The sequence below is a fragment of the Rhinolophus ferrumequinum genome, chromosome 12 (assembly GCF_004115265.2).
Source record: "Rhinolophus ferrumequinum isolate MPI-CBG mRhiFer1 chromosome 12, mRhiFer1_v1.p, whole genome shotgun sequence".
Taxonomy (NCBI): Eukaryota; Metazoa; Chordata; class Mammalia; order Chiroptera; family Rhinolophidae; genus Rhinolophus; species Rhinolophus ferrumequinum.
In genome coordinates, this window is record NC_046295.1 from 37,844,535 (window position 1) to 37,866,860 (window position 22,326).

The 22,326-nt window shown below is 36.4% G+C and overlaps 1 protein-coding gene across 1 annotated transcript in view; it reads right to left on the reverse strand.

The window, feature by feature from the left end:
- Window positions 1-19,788, reverse strand: part of TRPM3 (transient receptor potential cation channel subfamily M member 3) — an 817,113-nt gene extending 797,325 nt beyond the window's left edge. Inside the window, exon 1 of the mRNA XM_033122317.1 lies at window positions 19,750-19,788. Coding sequence (XP_032978208.1) covers window positions 19,750-19,773 — 24 coding nt within the window. The 5' untranslated portion in view covers window positions 19,774-19,788. The remainder of the gene's footprint in view (window positions 1-19,749) is intronic.
- Between the last annotated feature and the right edge of the window lie 2,538 nt (window positions 19,789-22,326).

Here is a 22,326-nt window from a genome sequence, read left to right on the forward strand (position 1 = left end):
AGGCCCAAAGCAGTGTCCCTTGTGCTCAAGGCCATATTACCAAACCTAGACTTAATACTTGAACTAACGGTAGTTTCAACCTTCACCAAAACGTTAATCTTAATTAAACAGTACGGAATTTTCTGGTCAACCACTAGGAAGGCAATCTGCAGCTTGGGCCGTCAATATCCCCCAAAGGAAGAAAAGGCAATCTACATGAGAAAACCCAGTGGCCCCTTCCTCCCCAAAAAGATGTCCTGGCCTAAAAATAATTCTGTCTTTTCTTTTCATAATAGCTCCCTTGCCCTACCTTGTCTCTATAAAAACCTTCCATTTTGTGCAACCTCTATTAGCATCCCTCTAATTACCAGATGGGATGCTGCCCAATCATCAGAGTTTAATAAATCTAAGTAGATCTTCAAATTTACTATGTTGAATTTTGTGTTTTGAGATAATACAGTACCGTGTTTCCCCAAAAATTAGACCTAGCCGGGCCACCAGATCTAATGCGTCTTGTGGAGCAAAAATTAATATAAGACCCAGTATTAATATACTATATTATATTATGTCATATCATATCATATCATATCTATATATTATTATTATTATATTATATTAGACCCGGTCTTACATTATATTAAAATAAGACTCGGTCTTATATTAATTTTTGCTACAAAAGACACATTAGAGCTTATGGTCCAGCTAGGTCTTATTTTCAGGGAAACATGGTAGTATTGTTAGCACATTTTGTTAATATGTGCCAGGCACTGTTTTGAGCACTTTACATAAATCAATTCATTTAATCCTCACAGAAACTATATGGGATAGATATTATTATTATCCTCACTTCGTAAATGAGGAAACTAAGGTACAGAGAAGTTAAATAACTTTCCCAAAGTCACATAGCTAATTGGTGGCAGAGCTAGTGAACCTAGAGAATGAATTAAACTGTAACTTCAGAGAGGGATAAATCTCCATAGGTTTGAGTGGTTTAGGAAAAACATCTTGGAGGGGAAAGACATGAGACAAAGGATAAGTAGGATCTGGCAAGAAGGCATTAGAAAATGCCATGGGGAAGGGAAAGTGCATTGCAAGCTTAGAGAACATCATTTGACCAGGTTACCTAAAGCACAAACATATCATTGCTAGACTATAAGCAATAGGAAGGCAGGGACCAGCCATTCCTTACCAGTCTGTGGCACATGGTAGATACTAAATATTTTTGAATGAATGAATGAATAATATGAGATGTGGGGAAGTAATTGGGTAAAAGGGTAAATTAGAGTCAGATTTTGGAGTCTGTTTGGAGCAAGTCTAGCCTAGCAGTTGAAGTCATAATCTTTGGAATCGGGTAGATCAGTTTCAAATCACAGCTCCACTACTTATTAGCTATACGACCTTGAAAATATTATTCAAATTCTCCGAGCTTCTCTTTCCTTACATAAAGAGGGAGATGATATCTATTTCATGGGGTTATTGTGAGGATTAAATAGAACAACATGCATACACAGTCCTTCATATTTGGTAAATACTGAATAAATGGTAGTAGTTTTGATGGCAGGCCTAAGTAGTATCAACTGTTGGTAGTCTGAGCCATCGAATGGGGTGTAAACGATGGTGACACTCAGAGAGATTAATCTAAAGAGGCAGAATGATGTGAATAGAGGGACACAAGAGAAGAGAAACTGCTTAATATTCCAACCCTGAAAGAAGTGTCTGAATCTGGTCAGGGGGCAGCAGAAATAGGAAGAAAAATGAACAAGACTCATGGTTTGAAACAATTTTATATAATTTCCCCTCTGTCATGTTTTGGACTAACATTCCACTTTATTAAATATGGACTTCCATGGGAAAATATATGTTAAGACCTCACCCCTAACCATTAATATTAAGTGTTAATTTGCTAGCGCGAAGAAGAAGAAGAAGAAGAGAAGAAGAGAAGAAAGAAGAAGAAGAGAGAGAGAGAGAAGAAGAAAAGAAGAGAAGAGAAGAGAAGAAGAAGAAGAAGAAGAAAGAAGAAGAAGAAGAAGAGAAGAAGAGAAAAAAGAAAGATTGGTGAAAATCAACAAACAAGGAGAAAACCTACACAAATATTAATATCTAATGTGTCAACCCATCTTTCCATTTGTAGGCGCATCTGTTTCAATCTACTTACACAATTTACACCCAATCTTCACCTGGATAGCATGCCAAATTGTGTCAATTTGCATTCATGAATTCATTGTACTGCTTGCCTTCTAATAATATATTATTTAGAGTTTTATGAACTTTTGTGAAAAATTACTAGTTTGGGAGTAGAAGAAAGAAAATGTTTGAAGCCTGCAGCCGTGGGTTAAATCTGTGCCATTATAATTATAATGCAGTTAGTTTTGGGTTACCTACAGCAGCAGTGTCAGTATAATTAGCTTTGTCAAATGTTAAAAATATTTTGTAAATTACACATTCATTGTTTTCTCTTGGATATAGAGACATTCTTTAATTAGGCATGAGTCAACGAACTATTCCGCAGGCCAATTTGCTGAATTATGAGTAGTTTATACAAGAAGCAGAGTGCAACCCGGAAGATATTTAAATCTTCCAGCCTTGAAAAATTGCTCTTGAGCATTGCCTTCTTTAGCATGAATGCCATTTCCACATGTGGTGAACTACTCTTGTTGAAGTCAAACAGAATAATATATGAGAGGGTTGCCATTTTCTAAGGAAGAACCTACAAAATATAAGCCCCTTTTTGTACATTTCTTGTCAGGTACCAAAGGTACATTAGTATTGTCGACTGTTGAGAGAGAACTAACTTTTTCAGAACTATGCAGAGACATAGATAGGAATTAGGTTAAGAATTCCTATTTGCCCACCAGCAAGCTTGCCTCCATATTTATGTAATTACAATATTTATGTTTATGATAGCTCCTTTGTACAGGTGAGCAAGCCACCACTAACCAAGTAGTTCCCGTTTGGCTCTCTTTACCCTCTTCTGTTCTAAAGCAGCAGGCGCTTTTTTTGAACCTTTTCTTTTTGTTTCTTACCTTCAAGTTCCAGAACTGGAAAAACTCAGTAGTTTCATCTTAGCAAGAAGAAGGAAAGGGATCACTCCCATCATCATTTTCTTTCCTCGGGTACCTTCTGTAACATGGGATTCAATCATTTGAAGAGTTACTGGCCTACAGTAGTGCACGTGTGTGCTTGTGAGAGGGTGCATTTGGCAATATGTGGCTGCCACCGTGGTTAAACACAGTGACAGGGACGCAACAGGTTCAGGACAGTAAACATCATGAAAACTTCAATGTAAACACTTCAACTGGTTTCAAAGATTTTTTGCTAACAGAACTGTGGAAAACGATCTGTACCAGTTGTGTATTTTTAAGTTAATATTTAAAAATTGTGATATGGTGTGATTAGCTGCTACAGGTATAATTTATGGTAATGGTAAAATGCATATGGATTTTTAAAAATTTTCTTTTCAAAACCTGAGAGCTGAAAAATTAGTCATTTACTTCAGGGTAAATTCTCTGTCACACAGCCTGAGGGTAACACTTCCTCACTGTCAAACCCATCAGCCAAACTCAGATTTATGTTCCATCCTATAAACCAAGGTTTCATTTTCATTTTAAGTAAGTGTGTTACTACACATGCTTGTGTGACAACCATCTCAATTCCCAATTCTAAGATAGAAAGGGAGAAAGAGAAGTCACAGAGAGTCACCGTGAATGATTTCATGGATAACATGAGGTACCACCTTTTCACTAGTTCTCATTGCAAATTTTTGCCTTACTGGTACTAGTTATTCCCTAAAGTGCCATGTAGTCTCAAATGACTATTTGTTTGTCATCCAGAAGTTTACTCAATTTAGAGTCATTTACCATAGTCAGAATCAGGAGGGAGAAGACGCTTGCCTTCCTTTGGAAAATGGGAGAAGTGTAATGTGACCACACAGTGCAGTTTTGTCTATAATCCCAGTTCACATGTGTTGCCTTGGCATAACTATTAATAGTGCCCCATTCACTCTCAAAAGTGTTGCAGTTTGAATGATAAATTACACCGTCACCCGAGAAAAGGCTTTTGTGGAGGGGGGGTGGGGAGGAACCCACAAACCTCAAGCCCATAAATATTAGAGAAAAGTAAATATTAATGTTAAGAGTCTGGAAAGTCTTCATGCACCCCCACTGTGTGTGAACCCCAATGTAAAGATACCTGCCTTGGAACATTATTTTACCTGTCTAAAACATTTGCTAAAATTTTGCCTAAAATTATAGGCAAGGCATAACTGTAACCTAAGCAAATGCCAAAGCCAATTATTTATTGAGAATCATTTGGAAGGCACTGTGTTGTTATCCCTGAGGTGAAATAATACTCAAAGTCTTTTGCCAGAACCCAAGGATGACAGGACCGTTGAAGACCCCAAATCCACCCATTCAATAATGATATTTATGATAACTGGGAAGGCACTCCCTAGACATTTGTTTCTCAACCGCTTCTAGGCAGAGTCCACTACCAAAATCCCCTTGGGCCCATATCCCTAGGAATCGACGCTCTTCACCTGGGAGAAGAGAATATTCAGCATCCCTAAGCACTGGTGCCCAAATGGAGGCAGGCAGAGAAAAAATGCTGAGGAGTCTGAACCAGAATTAGCATATGTTGTTTGGGTTTTCTTCATTTTTGCCACAGAGCAAAATGCCCTCCCAGATGACATGATGATCATAGAAAAGCCACTTCACATCCAGAATATTCCTATATGACCCTACAATTCAGCACCCTTGCATGCACATTGCCACGGGCCACACACTCACCCCAAAACATCTATCTTGCTCATGACTACAGAGTAATCAATAGTTCAGAACACCCCCCCCCCATACACACACACACACATACACACACTTAGAGAGACGCACTGTGGTATTTTCAAAAAACATTATTAAGCTGGAATCCCTGAGAACTGGAAGTGCCTTCTGGCCATACCCTTTGCTGGCTGTTTTTGGGAAACTGAGTTAGATTCATTGACTGTTAGTTCCCTCATAGTCATGCCTTCTTCATGATGTGTTGTGTGGCTCCCATGAAGTGGTTTGTGGGCAAGTACTCTGCAGCCTGAGCAAGATGGCAGAATTCCAAAGAGTTTTCTTAATCATGCACAGGACTCCCCTCTAGCTCCATCAGAGCAGGCTTCCCTGCATTTGATGAGTGATGGACATCTGCTGGTCGGTGAGGAGCCTCTTTGTTAGCTGTAATAGCATTCCCCATTTTGTAACAGCTCTGACTCAAATAGGATGGACCTAAGAACATTATGTAATTGAGTAATTTGCAAAAACCACTGTGAGGATCTTCTGAATGTGCATATTTGAAGACCCTGAAAGAAGTTCCTGGGATACCCCTGACCTACCATTTGGCTTTTGTTATAGGCTTTGGTAATGGAGATGTTCTGTGGGAGACATTCTGCGGCAGCAATATCTTATGGTAAGGAAATTCCACAACATAAGAAATATGTACCCAAGAGCAGATACACAAATCTCCAGGCCCTACCTTAGAACTTCTGATTCTACAAACATAAAATGGACACTAGGAATCTGTATTATTTACAGACACAGTTATTGTTAACTCAGGCAAATTGGAGATATACTGCCCTAGGGAACGGCAAATTGAAATAGTCACCTGAAACCTGTACTTCAGGTAAGTGATTGAAATTGGTTAATGTAAGATGGCAGAAAATGAGGGAGAAAGTCAAGCCACCAACTGGTCCTCGATAAAAGGTCCGAGGTCATCTAATATAGTTAACCAGAAATTAGGGAAGTATTGGGAAGTTATTGCTTCCCCTAATGACAACTGCATGTAACACTCTGCTGTGGTATTGAATAAAAAAGATCTTCATATAAACGATTATTATACTTCATGAATGCCAAGTATTGTTTGAAAAGAGTAGGTCATATATTCTGGGCCACCAGGTACAGTTGTCCAAGTTATGCACTGTACAATTCTAGGGATTGCCATTCGCTTTCATCATGGTAATGTCTCCTGAGAGTTGTAGGGTATAAAATCGGTACAAGACTATATGGTATCTCTTCATGGAGTGGGGAGAACCATGAAACGCATACATTTCTAGAACCTGAAGACAAAATTGTCACTCTTATTTTGCACTAATTTTTATGAAGAATATTTAAATTTATTTCAATGTTTAAATTTCTTTCACACTGACTGTTCAAAGCTATGGAATATCAATAAATGGAAATAAACTTTTTTTAATTCTCTAACAATATACCTCCTTTACTGAAATAGTGAACTAATAGGAAATTTAGAACCTGAATTATCTAGTTGAAGACTGCATTGGTTGGAGAAAGTTCTCTAAATGTCAATCAGGTAGGAGAGTCATCGATGTAAGAACCTGTGGTGGTGCCTGGTACATAGTTGGGTCTCTGTTCATTCACTCAAATGTTTACTCAATAAAGTGATGTTGGAGTATGTATTTTGTGCTCCTAGTTTTCCTCCCCAATACACTGTAGCTCTTCATCCTTGGCAGAAGCATGCACAGAATTCCTTCAGTCTGACTCTAACCCTCAGGCCCTTCTCCCTTCCTACCCTCAGCTTTATGGGCAGCCCTTCTGTCTGATCAGTTTCATAGGCAAGACTCCAAATAAATGATTATGGAACCAGACTTGAAGCCTAAACGCAATAAAGATAAATCCCAAAGAAGGAATGTTAGCTACATTATAAAAATATTTGCAACTGCACAGGTGCAGCCATCAGAAGCTGAAGCCTATGAAATTTTAGAAGGTTGACTCTTCACACCTATTTGCAAAACTACATTGTAATATTATAGCATCTTTTTCCATCTGCTCTTAGCATCAGAGTGTGAAAACTTGCAGGACTATAAGGCACGGTCCCTAGATATAATTAAAGCTATGTTTGAGCTCAAGAAAACAGGCCACAGTAACTGATTTTACATTAGAAAGAAATGTAAATTGTCTGCTGAAATTCTTGGCAGACTCTCTGATTTTGTGTACGCATTTATACAATTATACAGCCTCCGATTATTAATGAAAAAAATGCGTTTTACATGAAAATACCATTAGAGCTTCATGCTAGTTTAAAATGGTGATTTTACTTGGTATTGCACAAATATTTCAAAATATCATATTTCAAAATGCCTTCAATTTAATTCTACGTAGTTTATTAATTGAACTACTGAAGATTTGATTCTATGCAATTGTTTCCAGTATTTACATTAGGGTGTCTATAGAACTTTGAAATCAAGAAAGAACAGTCTATCATCAACAGTTAGAACACAGCTACTGTACAGAAAACTGTATAAGGGCTGAGATACGTACAAGATTGGGGTTGGGGATAATGAAAAGATTAGGAATGACCAAGAAATGAGAGAGCATCCCTGACAAAAATATGTGAAATCTAGCCGTGGATCCAAACTACAAAATCATGAAGCAAGCAAATTTGCAAGACAACTATAACTACTAGTATTTATTACTGTCATATAGAAGGGAGCTGTGGATCTAAGATGTGAAGAGTTATAACAGACACAGATTACATGTGGTGATGGAATTAATCTTAACCCACAGTGTACAGCTGAAGAAACAAAAGTTCAGAAAGCCAAGCATCAACATATAAATAGCTGAGTTAGAATTTCAACCATATCTGCCTGACTTTACTTCCTATTCTCTGTCCACTAGGCAATGCTATCTATTCTAGAAGCAAGTGAATTTTAAACTGTTAAAGGAACTAAGGCATATATGGAGCAAAGGAGACAGAACGGACATATCTTAGAGGGATTGGTCTATGTGATATGGAGACTGAATGTATTCGTCTTTGGGAGGCAGGTAGGTTGCAGCAGCTGATTGGCTGCGGTTGTTGCTACTATCAACCAGAGAACATCAGGTAAGTAACAATAACAGTCAACCTGCCTATCACAGACGAAGTCCGAGTAGACTCTTCCGCAACATCTATCGATAGCCGTTGCCCAGCATAACATCCACAGCCTTGGTTGTACACTGGAATCACCTGGAAAATTTTTTCAAACTATAAATGCTTGAGTAAAATACCCAAGAATTCTCAGCATGTCCATCGGGTGGATCCTGGTGTTGATGTGATTTTTTTTTAATTGTTCAGGTGATTCTAATGCACATCCAGGGTTGAGACACACTGACCTTGGCATAATGTTTTCAAAGTATGTCAAACACTGGTATCACAAAAGGAAATGGGTTAGTTTTCACCCAAACTAATTCCTTTTCCAATTTGCAAATGAAAGCAATGGGTTAATGAGCAAAAACACTACTAAGTCTCTTATAATCTCTTGTAAGTTTTCTTCAACCTTTGGTTGCTGCTACCACTTATGTACAATAAAATCTAGTATGACATAATTCACGAGTTCCGAACATATATTTAATATATTCAAAGTCTGTTTTATCGTTGTTACACTGTGCCACAACAGACTCCCCAGTTCTCAGCGACCTGAACAAGTTTGGAAGTCATCGTTGCAGCATTTCTAGGCAGCACCTTGAAGGGTGCACTTTTTCTGTGAGGAAGCTAAATTGAGGAACTAGTGAGTGGGATGGTCTATGTGTTAAACACAAACAAGAAGGATACAAAACTAGACTAACATACCTGATCACTTTCATGAAATCACTAATAATATATCAAAAGTTCAGGGTGACATTTGGTTGCTCACCTCTCAAAGAGACTTTTCTGCAAGATGCCTGAATGACTCCCTCAATTCATCAAGTGTTGTCAGCTCTTCCCTAAGGGAATTCTTATAATGAGGTGGATAGAAAAGAGAACAGGATCATGTGCTTTTATGGCGTGATGGCTAAAGATTTGAAGATTTATGAGAAGAAACACACTTAAAAGGATGTATTTTTGGTTTTGCTCTTACTATCCCTAGAGTTAATTATCGAACTCAATTCTAAAAGCATAATATCAAAGGAAGAATTAATCTATAGATTCTGAAAAATATGTCTGGCTGACTAGAAATTTTATTTTCAATGCTAAAAATAATGCTAGATGGGAAAAGGACACAAAGGAAATAACAGTCACAAAGGCAAGGAAAGATAGAGAGCAACCACAGAGTTATTCGTTTCTTATTAAAAGAGACTTTTTTGCCTTGAGAACATCAGCCTGCTTTTGTGATTTTTGAATGCTGTATATCATTGACTTAATAAATATAGAAAGTATTGTCCCAATGATTGACAGACAAGGGATTGACAATCCCCTTTTTTCCTCTGGAGCTGATAAACGTTATATGACAATTCTTTGACTATGTTCCACTCACTTAACCTTTCAATAAAGATATTTAATTTTTTCTTAGTATTCAGTGTTTTACATTTAATAAGAAAGATCCGTCAGTGAAGGAGATTTTGCCAATTAAAGTATTTTTTCTACCTTGGGCTTTCTAGAGATTTCCGTAATCTTTCTTAACCATATGTTTCATATAGCAGCTTTCAAGGAAAAGGAAGATGATATTTCCTGTCATTTCTCTATTCTGCTGTTTAGTATTTACCACTTTTTAGAAGTTCCTACCTCAACTTGAACTGAAATTAAAATTACAATTTTAATATACTACCATGAGGTGGCAAGGTTGCCTCCCTCGTATAATTCAAATCACATGGTAAGTGCCCCACCACCAATGTGAATGACTAGTCAGATCTTCCTTATAAAAGAGGTTTTTCTACTTAAGTGTAAAATTTGGCAAATTAAAATAAAATTATTCATTAAATGAGCATCATTTTTAAATTGGATATTAGAAAGCAATTTTTAAAGAAGGTAAATGTTTCTCATTGCTATATATGATTTCCTTTAACCACTCTTCCAAAATTTTGTTAGCTTGTAGGCAAGTGCTCTTCCAAGAGATTCGTTCTAAACTTTCAGTGTGGTTAATACCAAGTTGACCTCAAACTGTTTCTCATTCTTAGCCCCATTTCTCTTTGACTAGCAGTTAAAAGTCTGAGCACCTCACCTACGTTACTTACTTAAAATGTAAGATTTTACTTACCTTCCCCCTGTTTTTTTATTTTTGTTTTTGTTTCTAGTTTATTGGGGTGGCAATAGGTTTCAAGGGTACAATTCTGTAATACATCATCTATATAGCGCATTGTGTGCTCACCACCCAGAGTCAGTTCTCCTTCTATCACCATATGTTTGATCCCATTTACCTTTCCCGTTTTTTCTTTATTTCTTTTCCAGCTGTTGATAAAGATGTGGTTATGAGGGAAATATTTAAAGAGGAACCCATCAATCAGCTGTCTTGATACCACCAGCTTTCCTCAATGGAAAGTGTCCTTCGATGAATGATTGATTAAAGAAAATGGGTACACATGAGATCTGACAATTAAGTTCACGAACTTATCCTAGGAAAAATGCTACATAGCTCATTGCTGAATATCACTGTGGTCACCTTTGAAGTACTCCCCTTAGGAAGCTGTGCATGGATGCCAGCACCTAGTCCACCCTTCAAAGCAGTTTTGAAACTCTCTTTCTGGAATGGCCATCAGAGTTTTTATCGTATTACCCTTGATGTCCTCAATGTCATCAAAATGTCTTTCTTTCAATATTTCCTTTATCTTTGGGTAAAGAAAAGAAGTCACTGGGGGCCAGGTCAGGTGAGGAAGGAGAGTGTTCCAATACTCTCAATAGCCTGTTTAAAAACTCCCTCACAGACAGTGCCGTGTGAGCTGGTACATTGTCATGATGCAAGAGCCATGTATAGTTGGCAAAAAGTTCAAGTCGTCTAACTTTTTCACGCAGCCTTTTCAGCACTTCCAAATAGTAAACTTGGTTAACTGTTTGTCCAGTTGGTACAAATCCCTAATGAATAATCCCTCCGATATCAAGAAAGGTTAGCAACATCTTTGTAACAAGTTCGCAAAACTTAATTGTCAGAACTCTACATCTGTGGTATCCTAGATAAGTGAAGTCTTTCAAGTCACTCCTCATATATACAATGGAATACTACTCAGCCAAAAGAAAAAATGAAATATTGTCATTTGTGACAACGTGAATGGATCTTGAGAATATCATGCTAAGTGAAATAATTCAGACAGAACAAATCAAGAACCATATGATTTCACTCACATGCAGGACGTAAAACTGAAAACAACAAACGAACAAATAAAAAACAAAAACTCATAGACACAGACAACAGTATGGTGATTACCAGAGGGAAAAGGGGAGAGGGGGAAGGTAGAAAAGGTATGAGAAGTCAAATATATGGTGATGGAAGGAAACTAGATTTGGGGTGGTGAATACCCAGTGCAATATACACATGATGTATTACAGAATGGTACACTTGAAACATATAATGTTATTAACCAATGTCGCCCCAAGAAATTTAATAAATTAAAAATAAAATTTAAAAAGAAGAAAAACAAAGATATACATAGAAAACACACATACACAAAAAGACACACAGTATTGCTTAGCGGACACACCCATCATCTATTCAAATTTTTTAAAAAATCTCAAACTATCCTTTAAGTACATATCCTTCTGTGACATCTTTTCCCATTCGCAAAAGCTGCAACTCAGCATCCTTCAACACATTTCCACAGCTTTTTGTATAAAAGACCCAGAATTTCTAAAACTTAGATGCACATTGAACAGCATTAGAGGCATTTTATCAAAGCCCCAACTAGGTTTCATTGCTACCTCAATTGTATTTACAGACAGGAAGAAAGGGAGAAACTAAGATATCCAAAGACATAGATTAAAGTTAAACCAATCCACTGAAAAACTAATCTAAAAAAAATATCTAATTCCCAGGTCAATTGTCACGAGGAGCAATACTAATGATACTATACAAATATTTCTTCAGCACATACTAATCTATAGCAGCTCTAGGGTCATCTGTTCTGAAAAACCTTCCAGAACTTCCCCAGGCAAAGTTTAGAACTCTGCCTAACTTCTCTTCTAACATTTGTGTGTCTAAAATGGTATTTAGCATATTATAAATTGTGGGGTTACTAATACCATGTTTCCCCCAAAAATAAGACCAGGTCTTATGTTTAATTTTTGTTCCAAAAGACACATTAGGGCTTATGTTCAGGGGATGCCATCCTGAAAAATCATGCTAGGACTTATATTCCAGGTAGGTCTTATTTTGGAGAAACACAGTAATTATGAGCTACTTAATATTAGGAACCCCCAAATACTAAAAAATTTGCTTTATCGGCCCCTCCTAGAACACTATTAAATACTGTTTCCCTCACAAATCACTCCTCATATGACTCAACTCATACAGTTATTTTATTATATAAAATTTATATATTTTTAAAAGTCTCAAATCAGCAGATTTAATAACTTGTGCCTCTTCTCCTGTTATTTATTTCATTCTATTGTTTTCAGTAGCATATCAAGATGGTGTGCATGTTATGTTTATTTGGGGTGGCCTATAATTTAACCATTCTTTGATTTGTGAAGAGTCAAAATTTCAGTTGAAAAACGTCAACAGGGGTACAAATGATTGAACTTTTTTATTATTAGATTTTAGCATTAACTTATTTACATATGAATATTTCTTTGCTGTAAGTTGTCAGCTCTAGGTCAAGATCTTCCCCACAGTTTGGAAACCATTTAGACCTCTTTAACGCAACTTTAAATCACAATGTTTTAAACTGCCACTGCTAATGATGACAGTATGACAATGACAGACAATAATGCTGAAAACTGACATTTTGTTTAAAAATTCAGGAAATGTCATGAAAATTTCTCTCCATGATTATTATATCTACATTCATCATTTAGGATTACATGTCAGCTCTTCTTTAACCTCTGGTGCACTGCATACACTAAACTCTTAGACAATCCAATCTTAGCCACCCAGGTTAATTTCTTCCATACGAAACCCTTTGTCAAAATGCTGAGTAAATATCTACTGTATGGGAGTGGACGTGGGAAGGAGGTGCATGTATTTCATCTTCTTTCAAAGCATCTGAAACACCTAAAGCACGACTCTCAAAGTTTACCTAGAGATGCCTGTTGAATAAGCAGATCCCAGGGATCCACCTCCAGCAATTATTTTTTTGCTCCCACTTTGATAAATACTGATTGAGGCAAGCTACAAAATGAGATTTGAGCAGGAGGAGGCCTACATAAATCATAAACTAAATAGCAACCTTAAAAAAAAAATGAAAGGATGTTTCAACTCCATATTCAATTTTAACTTCTCTGTTTGCTATAAATTCTGTAAAAGATAAAGTCACTACTCACAAAAGGTGAGAAATGCAAGTTTGGCTTGAAGAAAACAGTAGCCATAGTTTGGCAGGTTATGCAACAGGTTGTGCTATAAATTAATAATCTCAAAGAGATTTTCTCTTCAAATGCCACCAGATCAAATGGTACACAGAAAACAGTTTGCCTGTGAAATTTTAGCCTCTCTACAAACAATGTTGATTTCCACATTTGCCAAATTGTCAATTTAGAACTGGCAACGTCTCCCAATGTTTACAGAGAAGGTTTTTAAAGAGAATTTTAGTATATATCTACTGTGCCCAAAGAAACTAACAGAAATGCAATGAAACTACAAAAAATACAGGGAATGAGAAAATAATTTGCCCATTTCACCCAAAATTTTCAACTAAAATCTATACAAAATCTAGGGTTCTACACAATTCATATCCTTTTGATGATACAAGTCAGGAAGTTTTCTCTAGTCCTTTGAAGACTTATTTAAAGGAAAAAAAAAAAGCATTCTTGGCATATATTTTATTTTTTTGTACTGAAACCAAACTACATCGTTATTTTAGCAACTATATTCAGATTGAAAGAACAACTTAAAACAGTTCCTATTCTATTAGCTTCCTGAATCATCATCACCTTTAAATATCTGATTTTTGGATAGCTACGTACTGGAAAATTTTACTTTCAAAGAGATGCTTAGGAACTTAAAGGTAAAGAAACAGCACACCCAGACACTTGTGTCTGTAAGGAGTGAATATGGCTGTTAAAACAACTGTGTGATAGCTAAGGTTATAAAGATCCCTAGTTTCCACACTTACTCCAAGTCACTGTCAACAATTAATTCTCCTCATGTGATTAGCTTTAAAAAATAAAGACAACTACTACCCCTCGGCTCAGATAGTTACAGTATTTATCCAGAGATGCTCATGCTGTTTGTTATGCTTGTGTGATTTTAACTTCCTATAGAAATCTTAATTGGAAACAAAGCCTCAATATTAGTGACCAGGACCTAAACATTTAAAATGGGTTTATATTATTTCTTTTGTTTTAGAGATTATGGAATCTCTAGTAGGAAGGATTTCATAGCACAGTTTCATTGAGTTACCTAAAAGTGGAGTTTAAGGTAGCAATGAGGAGGCCTGTTATTAATTATCTGAAATCTATCAGTATGCATATCTGAAACATACAATTTAGTAACTCTTTTAAGTATGTGTGCAAATTTTCCCCACGATCTACTCCAGGATAAAGACCACATCTCCTAGTCCACACTCAACCAAAGTAATTTTCTACATTCTGGATAACTGATATAACATGAAATCTATTCCCAAACAGAGTTTTATTTCTCAAACACCTAACTCTCCTGATTACAATACATTCTTTTTTAACTCTAAATTGTAAGAGAGAGTTTAAGGACATTTCTACTTTTCTAAGGCTACTTAAATCCAAAGCGAAAAGGCAAATTATTGCAAAATCAAAGAGAAGTAAAACCCTAGGTTTTTTATTGCGTTTTCAGCATTTAAAGGCCCTGGAGATAAATCTTGAGACTCCCCAACAACAACAAACCAAAATGGCATTAGTTATGGAGTAGTACCTTAATATGCAAAGAAATCCCCTTCGTTGTCATTTGTAACAACTGCTTATTAAACTAAGAGCATCGAGATGAAACCAGTCAGTTTGCAAGCCTAATGTGTGTGTGTGAGATCTTTACTGACCTAAATCCAAATTAACTTACTTTCAAAAATATCCTCCCCCTAAATTGGCTTTTGTTTGCACACTCTAAGAGCCAATTTAAATATTATTTATTTCAACTTTATACAATATGTATCACATAAAGAATCTAATAACTATCAGAAATTCCCAGATAATTAAATTCCATGATTTGATATTTGCAAATATCCCCCCAAAATGGTGGTATTTTTACAAAACACAGTCACGTGTATTTGTTTCAATAGTTTTTATATAATGGTTTGCTCTATTACATATGCATTTCACAATTAATATTTTCTAAACAAACCTTTTGTATTGTCTTTGACCTTTGAAAGTATACACATCCACACAAAAACATGCAGAAATATTTATGTACTAAAAAATTATGTCAGATGAAATACTCTCGAGTCATAACTATCCGCATTATGATTTGTCATATACCTTTTTCTGATATCTTTTTTTAATATAATGGGTGAGATCACCAATGACAGGTAGAGAATAGGGCTACACAGAAAAACGTTTAAAACTAAACATTATTTCAAATTACTGGAAAGGCACAATGATGTGGAGAATGCCTTCAGTCCATCTTCCAGTGATTTAAAACCTGCTGATGCCTCAAAGAAATATTCAGAACAATATTGTGCTTGGAGGGGGTTTTATTTTATTTTTCATTTTGTGCTGCATTCATCTGGAACAAATCTCCCTGGGTGTGTTACATCTTGAAAACACAATTAAAAACATTAATCGGATCTGGCCCACCAGATCACATAACCTTGGGTGCCCAGCACACTCTGACATTCTCTAACCAGTGCAAGGGGGGTGGGGGGAAACTATCGAGATTAAAAGAGTTGTTTCAGGTGTGGCTTGTGGTGTCACTACTCCAGGAAGGAAGAAAATCTGGGTGACTGAGCAATCCTTGTCTCCTTACTACCATACCTAACCAACTTATGTGTGATAAACTAAAAGGTAACACTAAGGGAGACTCCAACAGGAAAATAGAAGTTTTGACATCTTCTTATTGAAATTCAATGAATATAAACTTATTTCAGTTGTTCTCTTACTTAAGGATAACCTTAATTTTTCCGATTATTAAAATGTTATGAGCAGGTTATTTTAAAGCAAAATGAAAATCACTCAAAATTACATAACCTCACCATCGAGAGGATAGCCAGATTATCTTCCTTCTAGTGTTTTTTAAATGCATGTGTTATCTAACAGAATTGCACTCGATCTCAATAAAAAAGAATTCAGCCAGGTATTTGCTAACAGACAAGGGGATACTAAGAATTGCCCTTGGCCTCACTCTTGGTCTAGTTGGCCACTGGTCACGTCCCTTGCTCAGATCTGCTGCTCGGAAGTAGACTGACTGAGCATTTCTCCTACCTACACTTTTTGGGTTTCTGATGCTCTAAAGGCAAGGCCACCTCTAGGACATGCAGGAACTTTGTGTGAAGCACGCATGCACGTGAACACACACAGACACATACACACACTTTCCAAAAGGCACTGTTCCTTTTGGGAGACAGCCTCCACCTGCACTATTCTGAAGAGCTGGGATACATCAAAACCCTTCACTCTGTACGCACTCCTCTGAGGTTTCTCCCAGTCGCTCAGCCTGCCTGCAGAGCTTTACCAAGGGGTGCAAGATGCCAGCACTACTGGTAATTCTCCATCCTCTCTCTCTCCACGTTAACGTGGTCTGCCATCTCTGACAGTTTTACAAAGAGAAATACTAATATCCAGGAGAAGCATATAGAGAGTACTTGGGCTTCCTCAAAAGGAACACCCAGAAAAGGATGCAGACCCAATTCCCTGTTTGGTATAGATGAGAAGGTTGTGAATTAGGAGTCAAACACAAGAAAAGACATAAAGTGGATTTCTTCCTATTTTCTAGTCACATTGAAACTTGAGTCATTGATATTTTCTAGTGCAGTGAACTTTCTCCCCGAAACTGGCAATAGGTTAACTATCAGTACTGGTCTTTGGAAGTATTATGAATTCATCTTTTAAAATGTCTTCCTAAGAATTGTAAAGTGGGGAACTGTTGAGTCAGGGACTGCTAGCCAGATGCTATTTTAAGCTAGTAGCTGATAATTAGTTTTCAAAAATCCATCATTCCCTACTGATTTTATAACCCACCTAAAACCATAAACCTCAGCTGACATTACTATTGTTATATTAGAGGCAGTAATATCAAAAGTACCTTGAGAATTTTAATAAAGCCAAATATCCTATTTGGTTGCAAGTGCCTTTACAAATGTAATGGAACCCTCCAGGAAGAGAAGTGTTCTAAATGATTTGTAATGGAGGCTCTTTATAAAGTGTTCCCTGGATGTATTAATGGCCTATTATGTCTTTCTAAATGATCTTTGTAGAACTCAGTCAGCATTAGCTATAATAACACGTGTTTACTATGTTTATCTTTAAAATTAAAATGAAGGTATAAAAATCACTTAAAGAGCCTTCTTTATCCATTTCCATAATGAAGTATTCCATTTTGGAGTAAAAAAAGCATCCACATTTTGGAAATAGGGAAGAGCTTATATTTTCAATATCTAAAACGCACTGTACCAAGCAAATCTTGTTGTATCCACTTACTATAAAATGAAACTTTAAATGTCAACAAAGGAATATTTTAAAGAGTTACGGCTTATCCATTATGTAGCTACTTAAAAATAACCAAGATTGTTTGACAATAATTAATGATTTATGGGAAAAGGCAGAATACAGTTTGTATATAGTATGATTCCACTTTTTAAAAAATATTCATATGAATAAACACACAATAATATTTAATAACTATTTCTACCTATTGAGACTGAGTGGTTTTTATAACCAGTTTTGTACTTTTCTACATCTTCTAATTTATCTACAATGAACACGTACTATTTTTTAAATAGTTTTTTTCAAAGTAACATGAATTTTACTGTGAATTTTAAAGGCAACTGTGATAAAGTTTTGAACTCCCATGACCTCCCATGTGTAACGCATATCCCACTCACAATTCTAATGAAATTAATTAGAGGCTTTATTTGAGAAATTGAATGGCTTTATTTTAAAAATGTAAATTAGAAAATGAAAACTTAAACATATACTGTTGGATACCAAAATAAGAAAAATGGTGGCATTTTACAGAGAAAGCAGAAGATGGGCCATCACAGTTCCCTCCCAACAGCCAAACCATATTCCAATCACCAAATTAAAATGTTTGTGAATTACTCCTCAAATTTGGGGGGAACAAATAAAAAATGGCTTTTTGTTGAATGGCTATCAACTCTTTTTAACTTCATTTTGAGAAATTCTACACACATCATTTAAAAACTAGACTTTCTCTTGCAATAAGGTGCATACATGTATTCACTTGCCTTCCACTGGATGACCAACCAGCGCTATAGCTCAGAACTTTGATAAGACCACCAACCAGGACCTCATTTGGAATTCCTTTGGTAAGCTGTCTGGTATAAATCTGAAATGAAAACCTACCTTTGGGGGCTCCTGTCCTCAAACCTACCTTTTATGGAGCTACATCCCAGAGGCTAAGAAAATGAAAATCAGGTCAACAGAAGAAAACATACATCAAGGAGGTTAGGGTTTATTGGAGGAAGAGATCATATCCATGTTCAGCTGTGATTTAGAATTATGATGATGGCAGTCATGAGTGTTTGATGTTTAACCTTTATACATTATTTAATTCAAGAGCCTCTTCCACACTCATTTTCTCTCCCCACCTCCCCAGCAAGCCCCTTAAAGCTGTCAAAATAAGCTTCCAACTGGACCAAAATAACTAAGTGTGAAACAGTTCTCAATTAAACTTGTGGACTAAAACAATCCCAGGTGAAAATTATTTTTTTAGATACAGATATATTATTTTAGCCAGAAAAAAAGTTAGTCGAAAGCAAATAATTGAGTTTGAGAACAAATAGAAAATAAAAATATCTCAGAATAACCAAGACAGATTTTATCACACATGCTAACATCATCAAGAACAACTAAAATGTATTATACAAGACACATTTGCTATGCTATTCTACCCATATAGCATATTTTTTAATTTTCTGCTGCTAAATAGAGGAGTAACATGATGAAGTCATTTAAAGCATGTCAAATTAAAGAAAAATAACTTTCAAGTACAAACCATCTATAAACCAGCAATTTAACCAATTCTGGTCAAAATAAAATTGTAACTGTAACTTTAAAAATATAAGAAAATTTAAATATTCAACTGCTATCCTTTACTTTTTCTATTGCAATCTACAATGATAAATAATTTTACATTCTTTTAAAAATGGAAATATTAAGAAAATTAACAATTAAGATACCGATAGAAAATAATATATACAAATTTTGTTTGCCCTGATCATTGGAGTCAAAGCTATTTAAAATATGCAATGTGCACTGAAAATAATATGCTAGTTATTTTACCTATATAACATCTTTATATTTTAAGACAAAACTTCAAACTTGGGATCTAAGATTCATCTTCATTTCAAAGTACTGAAATTGCTGCATGCTTTAGAATACATCTTTGTTTCTGTCTAAGAAACTGACAATTAATAGGCAATCAAGTATAATACCTTATCATTCTATAAACTAAGATGTTTTAAACTATGTGCTTGACACCTGCCACCCAAAATACAACTTCTGAGCTCACTACATTCTCCACAGAGATCAGCAATGAGGACACTTAATGAGCTTTACAAAGAACTTTTCACAATTCACATAAGTTTAATAGACCTAAAATCCTCTTCCGCAACTTTCTTCTAAAGTTTTCTAACAAATCTCCACCAAGGATCCAGCCAGGAAGAACGCTTTGGTGTCCTGCATTTAAAAGGCTCCTTTGATCTCCTACACCACTTAGCAGCTGCATTTCTGTACACTTAAAAGAAACATGAAACTCACCAGATTTGTTTGTTTGTTTTTCATTTGGGCAACCTTCAAACAGAGGAACTATAATGACTCCAGCTGTCTCCTCATTTCACTCTGCCAAAGCCGGGCGGTGCGACAGGTGCAGGGAAAGCAGCAGCCAGGCTCACCGTCGTCGAGGAGGACTGAGGGGGAGGGAACCTGCTCCCGGGGCAGCGGGAGAGCCTGGGCCCTGGAACCTGCCACAGGTTGCGCCAGGCAGCGATTGGCTTCGGCAGCTCTGTCTTCTAGCGTTGCTTCCAGTCGTGTGGTGAGTTTGCAAATGAAGCTAGCTCCTGTGCTCCAAGGGCTGACTCTTAAAGTAGGCTCCAGTGCCCCTGTGTTAACGGTGGAGCTAAATTAGTGCAAACAGGGAAAATTAAATTAATAAAGAAACCCTTCATCCTGGTCACACCAACTGCTACCCAGAGCAAAGGAAGTCATTTCTTCGTTTCCTCAGGATTTCATTGGTTTTCCTAACTGGATGATAATTACGTTGGTCCTCACCTTACACTGTGTAGTGCATTGATTATTAATACTTGCATGAAGCGTTTCCTGACCCAGGTCCTATTTATAGCAGAAGTCTCCTTTGTTTACAGCGTCAGTGGGATCAGGAGGGAATATACCATTTACCCTGCACAGCATGGGGCATTGCCTCTCCAAGGTTCATTATTTACACTAAATATAAATATGAACTATGATGCTTCCTAATACTGACAAAGGAAAATAAAATGGCTGGTGGCTCCATCTTGTTCACGTTTCTCGTTTCTGTATGAGTAAGGGAACACCATTAAGATGAACGCACTGAACCACCAGCATCCTGACAGTGATGAGATTCACCTGCTGGCCTATAAGAAATGCCTCCTGACGTAAGAGTCTCACCGGGGAATGTGCACAGTTCTCTCCAGAGATGCTAAGAGTTTGCTCTGTGTTCCCTCATTGTGCAATGGTCCAGAAATAGGGACAGGAATCATATCCAAGCCATCCTTCACATTCCTGAAAATGTTCCATAAAAAAAAAAATTCCCATTTCCTCTTTTTTGACCATAGTTATGTCTTCTTTTCAATTTTCCAATGAAATTTCTGAAAGGTAATAATGATCATCACACAGTTTTTCTTTCTTTTTTTATTATGGAGGTAGCATTGGTTAATAACATAAATTTCAGATGTGCAACATTGTAATTCAATATCTGTACACTCTATTGTGTGCTTACAACCAAAAGTCTAGTTTCCTTCTGTTTCTATATATTTGACCCTCTTTACCTAACTTGCCCTCCTTTCACCCCACTTGCCTTCTGGTAACCACCATTCTGTTGTCTATATCTATGAGCTTGTCATTTTCTGTCTGAGGTATTTGACTTAGAATAACACACTCAAGATCTAGCCATCTTGTCACAAATGGCACTATTTCATCTTTTTATGGCTGAATAGTATTCTGGGGTGTGTGTGTGGGTGTGTATGAGTGTGAGTGTGTGTGTGTGTGTGTGTGTGTGTGTGTATTTATCACATCTTTATCCAATCATCCGTCAATGGACACTTAAGTTGTTTCCATATCTTGGGTATTGTAAATAATCCTGCAATGAACATAGGGATACATATATCTTTTCAAATTAGTGTTTTTTCATATTCTTCAGATAAATACCCAGAAAAGGAATTGCTTGGTCATATGATAATTCTATTCTAATTTTTTAAAGAAACTTTCAGGCTGTTTTCATAATGACTGCAACAATTTATAATCTCACCAACAGTGCACAGAGCTTCTCTTTTCTCCACATCCTCTTCAGCACTTGTTTCTTGTCATTTTGATAATAGCCATTCTAATATGTGTGAAGTGACATCTCATTGTGGTTTTGATCTGAATTTCCCTAATAATTAGTGAGGCTGAACACATTTTCATATAACTCTTAGATATCTATTTGTCTTCCACAGACCAATGGAACAGAACTGAGAGCCCAGAAATAAACCTACACGTGTATAGGGAACTAATTTATGGCAAAAGAGCCAAGAATATATAATAAAGTCTCTTCAATAAATGGTGTTGGGAAAATTGAACAGCCATACACAAAAAAATAAAACTAGACCACTGGCTTATAGCATACAAAAAAATTAACTCAAAATGGATTAAAGAATTAAATGTAATACCTGAAACGAAAAAATATATAGAAGAAAACACAATTTTTCTTAAGCACCTTTCTGAATAGATCCTTAGACCTCTTCCTGCCTACTTAAATCAAAATCTAATGATGCTAATTTTAGTAAACTTTGGGGGGAGGGTAACAATGATAATAAATAAAATAAGAAGGCTAGATTAAAGTATGAGGTATATGCTGTATACTTGATATGGCTAAAAATCTTGTAGCAAATAATGTCAATATTAGCCAGGAAATTTTAGTAGCAAGATCTGAAAGAAATCTTGAAGAGGCCTTAATCTTACCTATCAGGTCCCTGAAATCCCAAAGGTTGTGTGACGTGCTTGCTGCCCCATAGCAAGTTCATTGGGACATGAGAAACGAACCCAAGTCTCCTAGGTTTCATAGCTATGTTCTTTCCACAATGTCATGGTTTGCACTTGTTA